Raw genomic sequence first — 14,849 nt, forward strand, 5'->3', positions numbered from 1 at the left:
GCTTAACCTCCTAAATTTGAGTATATGCCACCACATCCGGTTCATTGAAAAAAAACAAAAGAGTACTAAATACCTGTAATACCTACTTTTATTAATCATTTTAAAAGCTTTAGGATTTCCATATGCAAGTTGCAAGGTTCACAATGAATTGGTGGATAAACAACTATTGACTTTGTGAAGAATAAACCATACTACTCAAAGTTCTGCTCTAAGAAAAGACGTTTCAACCTTGTTAACCAGCATATCTCCAGACTAGGGGATTTGTAAAAGCAGGCAGTAGTTTCAATTATATGAGCGACTTACACTGGACTTCTATTATTATTTCTACAGGGCAGTAATTTTTTTTTTTTGGTCTTTTTAAGACAGGGTCTCCCTGTAGCCCCAGCTGCCCTGGAACTCACTATGTAGACCAGGCTGGCCTTGAACTCACAGAGATCCGCCTGCCTCTGCCTCCAGAGTGGTGGGATTAAAGGCGTGCACCACCTCGCCCAGGTAGGATGGTAATTTTTAAAACTATGTTATATATTTGTGTGCCGTGCATGTGTGCGTGTGGGAGATGGGAGTGGGGAGGACTCGTGTACACCATGGCACAGGTGTGGAGGTCGGAGGACAACCCTTTGGAATCAGTTCTTTTCCTTCCACCATGTGGGTTCCAGGAATGGAACTCAGGTCCTCAGGCTTGGCGGTAAGTACTTCTACCTACTGAGCCATCTTACTGGCCCCCTCTATAACGCATTAACTTTTTAAAGATAAGAACTTTAAAGTGGGATGTGGTAATGGCTGTAATTCTAGCCCTCAGGAGACTGAGGCAGAACGATCATGAGTTAGGGACTAGCTTGAGCTACATAGTAAGAGTCTGTTGTAAAATAACAAACAAAAGAGGATATTTATTTTTCAAATGATTTGCAGATTGATTTTTTTCCCCACTTTTCATTTTCATTCATTGAGAATTTGTATGTAGAACCGACATTTTCCCCAAATAGGTGTTTTCTATTACTGTCACGCTAAAATATTTATCCTATATTTATTTGCACAAAGTATCCCACAAAGTATTAGAGGGCGTTAACAGACTGTATATTGTAATCAGCACAGGTCAGTAATAAGACACTAAAAGCCATGTTATGTAAGTAATATTATATGTTACATATAGTATTTGGTAGTAACCTAATAATTCACAACACACACATATATTAGACACTAGAAGTCTCTTCATTTGAGTACCCAATTCCTGGCACATGTCCTGAGGAAAATCTTGAGCATCTCCAACAGTTGTGATTATACAAAAAACTTCATTAACATAGACTTACCTAATATTTGTGTAGGGTTTGCTTGGTCAAAAGTGAGAGCCTCTTTTTTGGGGAAATAAATATTCACGATTTTGGATGCAGCTGATCGGTAGGCACTACTCCCTATTTACAGAAGAGACAATCATGAAAATCCTAAGGCATACTTAAAAAGGAGACTTCCTAGGTATATGACTATGTTTTCGTAATTATTGAGATATGTAACTACTCAGTGCATGCAATAAAAACAAGCAGCCAGCTACAGAAAACCTCCACAAACTTTTTTGTTTGTTTGTTTTTTGACAGGGTCTCCCTAGCCCCAGCCTGCTTGGAACTTACTAAATAGACCAGGCTGGCCTCAATCTCACAGAGATCCAGGGTGACAACAGCACGCAAGGCGTCTCATCCACAAACCTCTGCATACTGCTTAATGCTTTAGGAAATGAAAACTACAACTTAGAGAAGGCTCTTTCCATCTCAGACTTTCTATTTCTTGTCCTTAAGATTCAATCTAAAGGGGCTGGAGAGATGGCTCTGTGGTTAAGAGCACTAGCTGTTCCTGCAGAAGACCCGGGCTCGATTTCTAGCACTCACATGGCAGCTATCAACCATCTGTAACTCCAATTTCAGGGGATCTAATGCCCTCTTCTAACCTCCGTGGACACTGCATGACATGGTTGTGCTTACATACATGCAGGCAATACATATATAAAAATAACAAATAAAATATTTTTAAAAGATTCAACCCTAAAATATTTTCAGAAAGTCAAAGAGTACAAACAACTATGAGACTTCACTCCCATCTGATAGTATTTCACGCCCTTGTGTCCTTCATTGCTCATTCCACATGATATAGTAGGCCTTGTCATTTTCTATGACATCTTTATAAATCCTACAGGTTAATCAAACTCAGTATGTGATGATGAACAAAACAGGCACAAGATGAACATTCAGCAATATTCAGTGGAATAAAATGACTTCAAATTAAAATGACCTCAATTAAAATGTTTTGGGGGCTTAGAGAGATGGCTCAGCGGTTAAGAACACTAGTTCTTTCAGAAGACCCAGGTTCGAATCCCAGCACCCACATGGCAGCTAACAACTGTCTGTAACTCCAGTCCCAGGAGATCCCACAGCCTCTTCTGACCTCCGTGGGGACTGCACGTCATGGGTGCACTTACCTACATGCAGGCAATACACGCATACACATAAAATAAAAATAGTAAAATTTTTAAAAAAAATGTTTTGAAGTCCTGGAGATCAAGCCCAGGGTATTATGCTTGCTAGGCAAGAGCTCTATCACTGAGCCACACAGTTTCAATGAATTTTTAAAAATCTACATGGAAAAGGAAAGTATCTACCTGTAAATGGATCCACTCCAGCCATGGTAGTGCCCATCCCTGCAGAACCTGGCACATAACGACCAGCACCTAAAAGGCAGTAACACTCTTAGTAAGCAAAGGAGCTACAGATCACAAAGCTAAATCACTTTCTTACACACATAATAAATGTGCTATAAATTCAGAAAAATGCTTCAAAGTTTGCTGCATATAGTAAGTGCTCACTACATGTTAGGCTAAAAAATAAGTGACAAGAATAAACATTAGAGGCCTTTCACATTATACTTACAGAAATTAGTGAACTACAACAAAAGTGGATTAAAGAGGAAAAAGTGGTTTCCAAACTGAAATGTGAACCCCCTTTTCTAAGTAAAAGGGCAGGATTAGCTACTAGTACATAACAAAGGCTTAAGAGAGAGTTTGGGATGCTCTGACAACAGCCCAGTCACATTTCAGATTGCACTTGTGACTGTCTTATTGACAATAGAAAGATGAAAAATAAGTATATGTAGAGAACAAGCAGAATTTCGAGATGTTTAGAGCCCTCTGTTGGCTTCTGAGGGAAGAAGGAAGATTGAGTTGCTCTGTTCTAAGTTTACACATAATCCTTATGGCACAACCAAGGTAACATACATAGAAAAGGTGAACTAATCAAACAAAAGTATTCAAAAAAGGTTAATAATGAAAATGACAGAATAAGCGGATTTGTAGACTACAACTGTATGCAAACCAGCATACAGCTATGTAACATAGTTATTAAACTAATAAATACCATTATAATTAACAAATTTTATGAGACAAATGTTGAATAATCTGCCCAAGGCATTAAGCTACTAAGAGGAAGAGTCTAGTCTAAATTGACTCCACTTTACAAATAGGAAACTTGTGGCTGGAGAGATGGGTCAGTGGTTAAGAGCACTGGCTGCCATTGCAGAGGACCCAGGATTGATTCCCAGTATCCACATGGCAGCTAACAACCATCTGTAACTCCAGTTCCAGGAGACGTAATACCCTCTTCTGACTTTTGTGGGCACTGCATGACATGGGTATACCTATCTACATGCAGGCAATATACTCATACACATAAAATAATATTTAAAAAACAAGAAACTTAAAAAAATTTTATCTTAAAAGTCAGGACTGAGGCTGGGCATGGTGGTGCACGCCTTTAATCCCAGCACTTGGGAAGCAAAGGCAGGCGGATCTTTGTGAGTTCAAGGCCAGCCTAGTCTACATAGGACAGCTGAGGCTACAGGGAGACCCTGTGTCAAAAAGACAAAAAAAAAAAAAAAAAAAAAGCCGGGAGTGGTGGTGCACATCTTTAATCCCAGCACTCAGGAGGCAAGGGCAGGCCGATTGCTGTGAGTTCAAGGCCAGTCTGATCTACATAGTGAGTTCTAGGCCAGCTGGAGCTACAGGGAGACTCTGACTCAAAACAAAACAAAACAAAGCAAAATCTTAGAGCACCCAGACCATTTAATCAAAAGTGTCTGGTGAAGGATCATGGCACAAGCATTTCTTTTTTAACCTCCCCAACAGTGAAGATAAAACACTGAAATACATAATTTAAACAAACTTCCCAGATCTCTCTAATGAACATTAAAAGTCTGAGTACTGCACAAATGAATAAAGAAAATAAAAACAAATGAAGACTGACCTTTAGTTGTAAGCCAGATAGGAAAATCCGTTGTTCTCAATGCCATTGGTAAGGCTGGGAGAACAGTAATAACAGCTAACATTTAATCATGGCCTAACAGTAGACCAGACTGGCCTCAAACTCAGAGCTCTGCCTACCTCTGCCTACCTAGTGTTGAGAATTAAAGGTGTATGCCATCACATCCGGCTGTTCTTTCTTTCTTAATATTTTATTGATTATTTTTATTTTATGTTGTGGTGGTTTGAATGAAAATGTCCCCCATAGGCTCCAAGTGTTTGGACATTTTGTCCCCAGATGATGGGGACAAACCTGTTCTGGGAGGTTTTAGAAGGTGTGGCTATCCTGGGTGTGGGCTTAGAGTTCTTAAACCTTGCCAGATCTCCAATCATCAGGTTCTTGCTTCCTGTGCCTGTGTGATGTGAGAGCTTAGCTTCTGCTGCTCCTGCTCCAGCCACTTCCAGCCACCGTGCTTCCCTGCCATGACAGACTGTAACTCCCCTGGAACTGTAAGCTCAAATAAATTCTTCCTTCTATAAATTGCTTTGGTCAGTGTTCCTATCACAGCAACAGAAAAGTGACTAATACATATGTATATGAGTGTATTGCCTGCATGTATGTGAGTGCACCCGTGTTGTGCAATGCTGCAGAATTCATAAGAGGGCTTCAGATTCCCCTGGAACTGGAGTTAAGGACAGTTCATAGCTGCCATGTGGGTGCTGGGAAACAAACCCGGGTCCTTTGCAAGAGCAGTCAGTGCTCTTAACTGCTGAGCCATCTCTCCAGCCCCTCTTTTTGTTTCTTAAGACAAGATATTCTTACTGTGTTACTCAGGCTGGCCTCAACTCATGATTCTTCTGCCTCAGTCTCCTGAGTACCACCATATACGATTCATTATCTGTTCTTTATACAAGTGCAGTCCAGTGATCCTAGCGATATCCTAATTCTCCCTGATGCTTGGTAGGCTATTTTGCATGTGTACATGTTCAAGGCATGTTCTAAGTCACTGACACTGTGCACCAGTGAGACCTGCTGCAATGACAGTTCTAGAAGCTCTTGATTCTATTCGTACTGGTTTAGGTTGATATGTTTTTTTCTTTGAGAAAAATAAAAGTGCTATGAAAAGATCTTGGAACTCTGCTGGAATACATTTCAGGGCATCACTGTTCCTGGACTACTGGTAGAAGAAAGTCACCATTTTAGACTCCAGATCTTTCTTGCCATTTGAAATCAAAGCACATCCTCAAACAATTAACAGCCAGTGTACTGCCAAAGCATTTATCTTGCAAGTTGGCCATTTTATTATACTGACTGTCAATTTACAAGGAGCAACCACTTGCATTTGGGTGTCTAACTCATTCACTGAAGAAAGGATCTCATGGACAGCCATTCAAAGTCTCATGGCATGGACCTACAGTTGTGCTGCAACAATGGTCAGCTGAGAGAGGGATGTGGGCTGTCATATCACAGCTCACAGTACTGAGTCAGGAAGACCTCTGGATTCCATAACAGTCATGGATGTCTTCCAAACTGCATGTCTAGGTATTCTGCCTCAAGATCCAACAACAGTACTTCTTGAGACAGTAGCCTGGAACTTGCTATGTAGAGCAGGCTGGTCTGTCTCACAGAGATCTGCCTGCCTCTGCCTCCAGAGCGCTGGGATTAAAGGCGTGGCCCACCACACCCGGCCTGCCTGCTTACTTGCTTGCTTCCTTTCCTTCTCATATTGAGACACTCTGAAAATAGAGCCTTCTTCAGCAGCATTAAGGCTCAATCCCCAATCTGCTATTTTTTGCCAATAGTGGTGACACTGAAGCTTGCATATCTCAGGCAACAAATTCACTCTGAAGAGCTATAATGATACTTCAAGGCTTCAAGAAGGCCATTAATAACTTGGGGTCAGGAACAGTCATCCTGGATAGCTGGGCAGAATGCCTCCTTCCATGCTAAATCAAAATATGCCTAGGCTAGGCAGACTACTGGATTGTGCTGCTCCGCCAAACACCAGGAACTCATGAGGCTTCTTCCCTGTTTGTGACTGGCACATCTTGCCAATGTCAGCATGGGTGCTGGGTCTTGGTTGGCAGATTCTCCTATTATCTAATTTGACAGATTTAATAAAAATAGGCCCAGAAAGGCTAAAAAAGTTGTCAATTTCTCACAGCAAGTCAGCAGTACAGCTAGGTTTTGAACTCAGGCCTGGCTGACACTAAAAACTTTATTTTTTAGGTACTCTATTCTCTCAGTGGGAAGAACTATTACAGAAAATGATGAGTTCTGATAATATGCTACTTAAAATCATGAGAAAATCTACAAAAGCATTCCAGGAAAGAACAAAAATTAGAAGCTAAAAGATCTATCAAAATTTGCTGGGCATGATGGTGCACGTCTTTTATCCCAGCACTTGGGAGGCAGAGGATGGTGGATTTCTGTGAAATGAAGGCCAGCCTGTCTATATAGAGTTCCAGTTCAGCTGAGGCTACAGGGAGACCCTGTCTCAATAAATAAGTAAATAAACAGATAACGAAATTGAGAATACAGATAAGGGAACTATCCACTACTGGATAATCCAATGTAAATCCCCCAATGTAAAGCCATATAATACAAGATGTTATGTGTTTAGCAATGATTACACTAATGGATGCTGCATCCCACCTGTGAAAGGGTCTGCTGCCTGCACTGTGCTGGAAGACCCTGAAGAGCCTGGAACATACCGACCACCACCTGCGCATGAAAAGCAATGACAAAGTTGAAGTGGATCAAAGCTGTTGACTTTAAACAGCACTGTCCTAGTTTTAAAAGAACCTAAGCTTGGGGAAAGGCACAAGAGCAAAACTGTCACATGACAGAATGACAGAAATTATGGTCAAATGTCTTATTGCTGGGAAGAAACTGAAATTTCAGTGGTTCTCCAAGTGAAGTTTCTTAACTCTTAATGCCTTTTTATCTTAGCCCCAGTACATATATATGGAAACAAATGAATTCCGTATAAAGAGAACTGTAGGCAATCTCTGACCTAAATGATATACAGATATAACCAATCTTTATCCTTGTTCCTACACAAATTCAGTAGAATTCCTTTGGTTGCTGTTTCTATAAAAACCACAGGCTTTAAGTGTTAATCTTTTGGAAAAGCCCTGAATTCATTAACTCTTAAGTCAAACAGCACATTCAGTGCTGAGAATCCAGTAGGGAACAAAAGTGATTGTAAGCACTGAAGCTTACAATCTATGTGAAGAAAGAATTACATAGGGGATGAAAGCAACAAGGGAAGAAGACTTTCATTTACGTGCTCACAAGTGTGGTATATGGACATGTGGGGATTTTTTAGTGCCTTTAGGAGGAAAAAAAATCACATTCACACACACAAATATGTAGGGATACTTACAAAGTCTTAAAAGAATAAAATATGCCAAGCAATTGCTAATCGTGCAGACATAGCCAACTGCTTTAATATCTGTGTTTTATGTTGAAACAGCATTTTATAGAAGAGCAATGTGCTCCCCTTTGCTCTTCCTGTGGCCTGAAATGTCAACCGAGCATACAGGGAACGAAGCACGAGTCTCTCCATCCTTGTGCTGGATGCCGCATGTGTGCAGGGTTAAGTTGTTCATAATCCTGAATTAGTCAGACCATTTTGACTGTTAGTGAGCAGGGTGGATTAGTTCTATTATGTTTTAAAAACCTTTTTTTTTATTATTTTTAAATTTTATGTGTTTAAGTATATTACCTGCATGTAGTGTACCCACGTCATGTAATACCTGTGGATATCAGAAGAGGGCATTGGATTCCCCTGGAATTTGAGTTACAGTCATTAGCCACCATGTGGGTTCTGGGAATCGAACCCAGGTCCTCTGCAAGAACAGCCAGTGCTCTTAACCACTGAGCCATCTCTCCAGCCCCTAGTTTTATTATGTAAATGGGCAATGGAATCTTCTGTTAGAAGAGACAATTTGGGAATATGTAGAATCTAAGGAAAGAAGAGCAGATCTACATATGAATCAGAGGGGAGAGCATATGGGGTTTGGAGGGGTTTTTGTTTTAAATTTGGTTTATTTCAACATCATTTTTTACTTTTAGCAGTTTTTGGATATGAGCTTAAGCCTTTAACTGCCGAGCCAGCTCTCCAGCCCTTGCAATGGTTTTTAAAGATTTATTTTATGTACATATGTGAGTGTTTCCGTGTATGTAATATGTACTATGTATGTGCATGGTGCCCACAAAAGCAGAAGGCATCAGATTCCCTGGAACTGGAGTTTCAAACAGCTGTGAACCATGCCTTCTGAGTGTTGGGAATTGAACCTGGACCTGATGCAAGACCAGCAAGTTCTCTTTTTTAGTTGCTGTGTTCTCTCTCCAGTCCCCAAAGAGATGGGATTTTTATAAAACAAAGGCAAAAAAAAAAAACCACTACTAGCACACGAAAACACGGGGACTGCAGACGTACTTCAGCAGACACAGGGGAGACACACACACACACACACACACACACACACACTAACTGTAACGTAGCTATTTCAAAATTGTATTTAGAGGAAGTCTTACAAGAAGAGAAGACATCCCATTTCCTTTGTACCTCGATTTTCTGGATCCAGAACTTAACTGCTTGGATTTTAATTTACATACTAATATTACTTCCTAACCCCATTAATATTTTATTAGTGATAGCATGTCATATTACAGACATCTTAAAATGAACACATCAAATGCAAATCACACACAATTCTGTTCTAGAGTTGGTGTATAATATGTATTAAACAAACAAAAAGAGGCCAGGGCTGTTTAGATGGCTCAGTGGGTTAAAAGCATCTGTTGATGACCGGAATTTGATGCTGGAGACCATCATAGTAGGACAGAACTTGCAAGTTGTTCTGTGACCTTCATATATGCCGTGGCACACACATGTCCAGAGACACATAGATAGATAGATAGATAGATAGATAGATAGATAGATAGATAGATAGATAGACAGACAGACAGACAGACAGACAGACAGACAGACAGACATAAAATTTCTTTACAAAACACATGGAAACTAGAGACTGGGAGTGTAGCTCGGTGACGGGACAATACAGCACACACAAGGCCTTGGATTCGATGCCTATTGCCAATAAATAAGTAAAAGTACGTTTCCATTTATTTCAAATTATTGAATCAAAGCATCTTAATTTTATTTAGTTTACAGGAACCAAACTTAGGTTCTCGGTAAGAGTGGCAAGCACTAAACGCTGAGTCATCTCTCCAGCCCCATGAAGATAGATGTATTTTTTTGTTTTTTGGTTTCTGAGACAAAGTCTCACTATGTAGTCTTGACTGGCCTCAAGCTCACAGAGATCTGCCTGCCTCTGCCTCTGAGTGCTGGGATTAAAGGTGTGTGCTACCACACCTGGCTGAAGACACAGTTTTGAAAAGATAAAATGTTATAATTGTTTCTATAAAATATAGACTCACTGTATAATTTGCCACTAGTAAATCCCCTGTTGATCTTAGTTTTTGTTTAAAAACAGCAAACCATAACCATTTAAAAGACTAGAAAAATCAACAAGGGTTATAGTTCAGTGACAAGAATATGTGCTTGGGCATAGACATTGGATAAAATCCCCAGTACTAAAACAAACCAAACCAAACCAAACCATGACAACAAAAAAACATAATACTAGTGAGTTCCAGGACAGCTGGGCGTACAAGGAGACCCTGTCTCAAAAAGACCAAAAAAAAAAAAAAAAAAAAACCAAACCATAATACTAATGTTAGTACATGAGATTTAATACCAGTCTGAACTCACCTGTAAATGGATCTGAAAAACTTGTGTTTCCAAGTCCCAAAATTTGACCTTTTGTGTTATCAATAATAAATTTAGCCACCTGATCCAAAAACATGGGATTCAAGTCATTCTTCTGCAAGAAGTTGTATGCAGCTAGCCAGGGATCCTCACTGACATTATATGGTAATTTATATGATGGTCCACCTTCATTGACTTCAATGGAGAAAACATAATCAAATTCCTACGAGAATATAAAACAAAAGATAAACTAATTTACCTGTTTGTATATGTTGAAAATATATTTAGTACAGATATCATGTAATGTTTATTTTACAATTTTAATACTTCAGCATTCTCTACAATACAATGGTAGAAGCTTCTTTTTGGTAGATAAAGAGTATGTATTACAAAATTAGTATTATTGGGGTAGGGTAGGTGATGACTGAGATAAGAGATAAATTACAATTACTTACTAATTCTAGTCTAAAGGAAGGTTTCCAAATAGTTGATCTCAAGGCCACAATTATCAGCTGTTAGGGTGCCCTACTCACCAAGACATACCAGTATTATAAGCACAGCCCTGCAGTGTCCCTCATGTCTTGTCAAATTAAACAGAGCCAGGCATTAAGCATTACATGAAAGATGACAAAAACTCCTAATCAAAACAGGCTGGGAACAGTTTTGAATGGGAAATTCTAAAAGACAGATAATGGCTAATTTATCACATGTAGCTCTCTACATGGAAAAACTATATACCCCCAAAATGTATATATATTTGAAATCTATTTTAAGAGTGGAAAAAAGATAATCTTCTCACAATAATGGTTTTTTTTTTTTTTGAGGCAGAGTCTCCCTGTAGCCCCAGTTGTCCTGGAATTCACTATGCAGACCAGGCTGGCCTTGAACTCACAGAGATCTATCTGCCTGCCTCTGCCTCCCAAGTGCTGGGATTATGATCGTGCGCCACCACGCCCGGCTTTAATGTATTTTTAAAATGTCAAAATACCAAAGAACATTTTATTAGCATGGAGAATGGAAAATCTTTAATTTGCTGAGTAGTTTAAAATAATAATAATAATAATAATAATAATAATAATAACAGAAAGCAGAATTAGACATACTTTCCCTTCATATAAAACTTTTCCAGATGTTTGCTGATTAGCACCAGATGAGCCAACAACATCACCAATTTTTATCCACTTCCCTTCACTAACACTCCACTGATAGGCTTCAACTCTCTCTCCATCTCTGATTAGACGAGTCTGTCCTTCTCTAGTACCTTGAAACAAAAATTTTAAGAATCAAAGGTAGAAGGGCAGAGTAAAATTTAAAAACATTTAGATAGAAAATTTTTAAAAATATTTTATTTATTATTTTCATTTTATGTGTATATGTGTGTATTGCCTGCATGAAGGTAAGTGCACCTGTGTCATGCAATGCCTGCGGAGGTCAGAAGAGGCTGTCCGATCCCCTGGAACTGGAGTTACAGACAGTTGTTAGCCATGTGGGTGCTGGGATTCCAACCCGAGTCTTCTGCAAGAACAGCCAGTGTTCTTAACCACTGAGCCATCTCTCCAGCCCCTTATTTATTATTTTTATTTTATATGAATGAGTGTAATGCCTGCATGCATGTGAGTGCACCCTTGTTGTGCAATGCCGTGGAGGTCAGAAGAGGGCTTCAGGGGGGCAAATTTACTGCCAAGTGTGTCCTGTTAATATATTTCATTTTAGTAAACTAGATTGTCATTCTTCCAGTGGCTCAAGCCAAAAAGCAAAAGAGTGACAGGTCTCTCAGTTCCACAGCCAATCTACCAGCTCATTCTTTCAGAAATATCTAGAAAGCTGCATCTTCTCATTACCTCCATCATAACCCCAAGGTACCATGTCTCAGTTGAACAGACAGAACAGTCTCTACTCCTGCTTCTGAACCTTCATAGGGCTATCTTCAAATAAACAACCACAGGAATTATTTCAAAGGTGTAAGACTTGAAACTCTTCTGCATAAAACTATTCAATGGCTTCTCATTTCACTCTCAGGAAAAGCCTGAATCTTTGGTATGCTGTATGAGGACAGAGAAAAGTGCTTCCACCCAATTCTCTGGCCTTTCCACTGACCCTTCTCTAGTTTCTTCATCATCCCACTTTAGCCTCTTTCTCTAAAGTACAATGCTAAAAGTCCTATACTAGCTATTCAATCTGCTTATGACACATGTCATACAGACAATAGAAAGATTAGCCAGCTCCTCTGCATATCACTTATTTATTATTATTTTGAGACAAGATCTTGCTTTGTTGCACAGACCAGTGCTTCCAACTCTTAGGCTCAAGCAAACTTCTTCCTTTCTGATCTGATATGAGGCCTTCTCCACAGGAGGGATTTCATGCCTGCTTCTGTAAACTTGGTCAAAAGTTCATGATTAGAGAGGTCATAGGCCCTAGGAGGGAATCTATTTTGCTAAATAGGCTGTGAGGCTGCTCTCGAAATATACATGTTTATGCTAATAGGTTTGTATTGGTCTCAAGTTTGGTCAGAGAATCTTCTTTTTATAAAGTGGGTAAGAACTAATACAGAGACTTATAACTCAAAGTGCCGATTATAAGTAACTGTGAGTGCTCAGCCCCTCCACCCATCCAAGGCTCAAGGAAATCCCAGAAGAGAAGTAGAAAGAGTATAAGAGCTGACAGACAGGGAAAGGAGCTGTGAAATGCTGGCTTCTGGGCATGACATGGTTATTACACCCATCAACTCACAGCAGCTGTGGCTGCCTGCCATGATCAAGACAATCAATCTTCCAGCATGGCTGGGGGCCCTGAAGGCCCAACCTCCGCACAGGAGCTATATGCAGTCAGTAACAGCTGAGGGAGGGAAAGTCACTGGTAGGCTGCCTGCCTCATATCCATTAGCATCTGAGCAGCACTAAATGAACTCAATAACAATACCAAAAGTACCTGAGGTTGGGAAGGAAGTGGGGTGGGGAGCACTAGTGGGGTAGTGGTGGATGGATATGATGGACATACATTTATATAAATGTATAAAATTTTCAATAAATAAAAGATTTTAAAATTCTCCATGAAAAGTCCCACTGCTATTAAAATAAAAAAGCAAAATTCTCAATACACACAAAAGATGTCTTCCATATACCCCAGCCTTAACAGCCATACTCAGTTATTCTTTCAAATGACATTCCATGAAAAAAATGGATATTTTAGGGTACAACTTAAATAACTACACAACTCTTTTCCTGAGATTGGACACAGTATTGTGGTGTATTTTATGTATACTTTACATTCTGTCATCCAGATCTTTTAAAAATGTGAACTAAAGGATCAAGATGTAATAGAAGCAAAACAGTGTCACCCTAAGGCTATGTTTTAGGGTATATATACACGTGTGTGTGTGTGTGTGTGTGTGTGTGTGTGTGTGTGTGTATGTATGTGATCATTCCTCCCAATACTACCACTGCACCTCAGGAAACAAAGTAGCTACTACAACAGTTTGGGCTACTACCTTGATTTGTGTCCACTTTTTGCAGAAATGCAAGCTTTCACTGATAGAAACAAACAAACAAACAAACAAAAACCAAGTATCTAGAACCATAAGATTAGCTTTGATCTCATGAATACCTTGAATGATCTTAGAACTCCCAGGGACCGTGAGCCAGGGAGCACTGCTATAATGGGTCAGGGTTCTGTCACAGACTATTTCATTTGAGATGACTTTTGTCCTCTGATTTAAATTAATAGGATTCCCAATTCGTTATGTAGATAATGCTTTATTATTTAACCTCATTTTTATGCTTAGACTTTATAACCTCCTTCATAGAAACCAATGAACCAAAGATTGACTCTTGAACATCTATTTCTGAGCTAAGTATTGGGAGATTTGGGGCTGGAGAGATGGCTCAGTGGTTAAGAGCACTGACTGCCCTTGTAGAGGACCCAAGTTTGAGTCCCAGAACCCACATGGTGGCTACAAATGGTCCTTAACTCCAGTTCCAGGGGAATCCGAAGCCCTCTTCTGACCTCCGTGGCATTGCATGACACGGGTGCACTCATATACATTCATACACATAAAATAATATACATTCATACACATAAAATAAAAATTTTTTAAAAGTATTGGGAGATTTATGAAAAAGAAAAAAATTCCTGTTAATGGATACTTCAATGTTCAGCTGTACAACAGGTAAGAAGAACAGGGCTTCTCATATCAGTTCTGTGTGATAGAATTCTCAAATATTAGCATATGACATTAAGAAGAACAATGAAATACTGGCCAAACACTTGTTACTACCCTTAATATTCCAAAAGTCAAATACGGATAGCACTTTAAACTACGGGTACACTGTAATATTTACCCGGTTCATTCAGATGTTCTCTCCCAGGAAGCTGCTCAGCATTAATGTCCCCTAAATCACCAGTTTTGGAATCAATAGTTGCCTGAGAGAGCTCTTTTTCAAAAGCCTTGATTTCCTCGGGACTTGCTGTCCGATCCTCTGATTCTGTAAATACCCTAATAACACCATCACTATAAGGAAAAGCAAACTGTTCTTAAAAGTCATTGCCACAGTGTATTAGCATACTCACCAGTGAATAAAGCAAAACTAACCTGTATTCCCGACTATGGAAAATATCACTATGTACTGTTGAGCAGAGCAGTGTGCTAACTGTAACATAGATTTCTTTGTTATTTCAGCTATTTAAAGAAGTTACTGCCAAAGGATGAAATACATTTTTTAAAAAAAAAGCCAGTGACTGAACCCACAAGAGTCTTGCGCTATACTAGTTCTCTACCACTGAGTTACATC

The 14,849-nt window shown here is 39.5% G+C and overlaps 1 protein-coding gene across 3 annotated transcripts in view; it reads right to left on the minus strand.

The window, feature by feature from the left end:
* Plaa (phospholipase A2 activating protein) overlaps window positions 1-14,849 on the minus strand; it is a 62,045-nt gene that overhangs the window by 5,398 nt on the left and 41,798 nt on the right. For 2 of the 3 annotated variants that reach the window (XM_008828950.2, XM_008828952.3), the window contains 6 exons: window positions 14,400-14,569; window positions 11,163-11,320; window positions 10,063-10,282; window positions 6,933-7,001; window positions 2,645-2,713; window positions 1,308-1,409 (listed from right to left, as the gene is read on the minus strand). In XM_008828950.2, the coding sequence (XP_008827172.1) occupies window positions 1,308-1,409; window positions 2,645-2,713; window positions 6,933-7,001; window positions 10,063-10,282; window positions 11,163-11,320; window positions 14,400-14,569 (788 nt within the window). The remainder of the gene's footprint in view (window positions 1-1,307; window positions 1,410-2,644; window positions 2,714-6,932; window positions 7,002-10,062; window positions 10,283-11,162; window positions 11,321-14,399; window positions 14,570-14,849) is intronic. The other variant, XM_008828951.3, reaches the window with a different exon arrangement.

This window comes from Nannospalax galili, unplaced genomic scaffold, assembly GCF_000622305.1.
Source record: "Nannospalax galili isolate Female #2095 unplaced genomic scaffold, S.galili_v1.0 scaffold52, whole genome shotgun sequence".
Lineage (NCBI taxonomy): Eukaryota > Metazoa > Chordata > Mammalia > Rodentia > Spalacidae > Nannospalax > Nannospalax galili.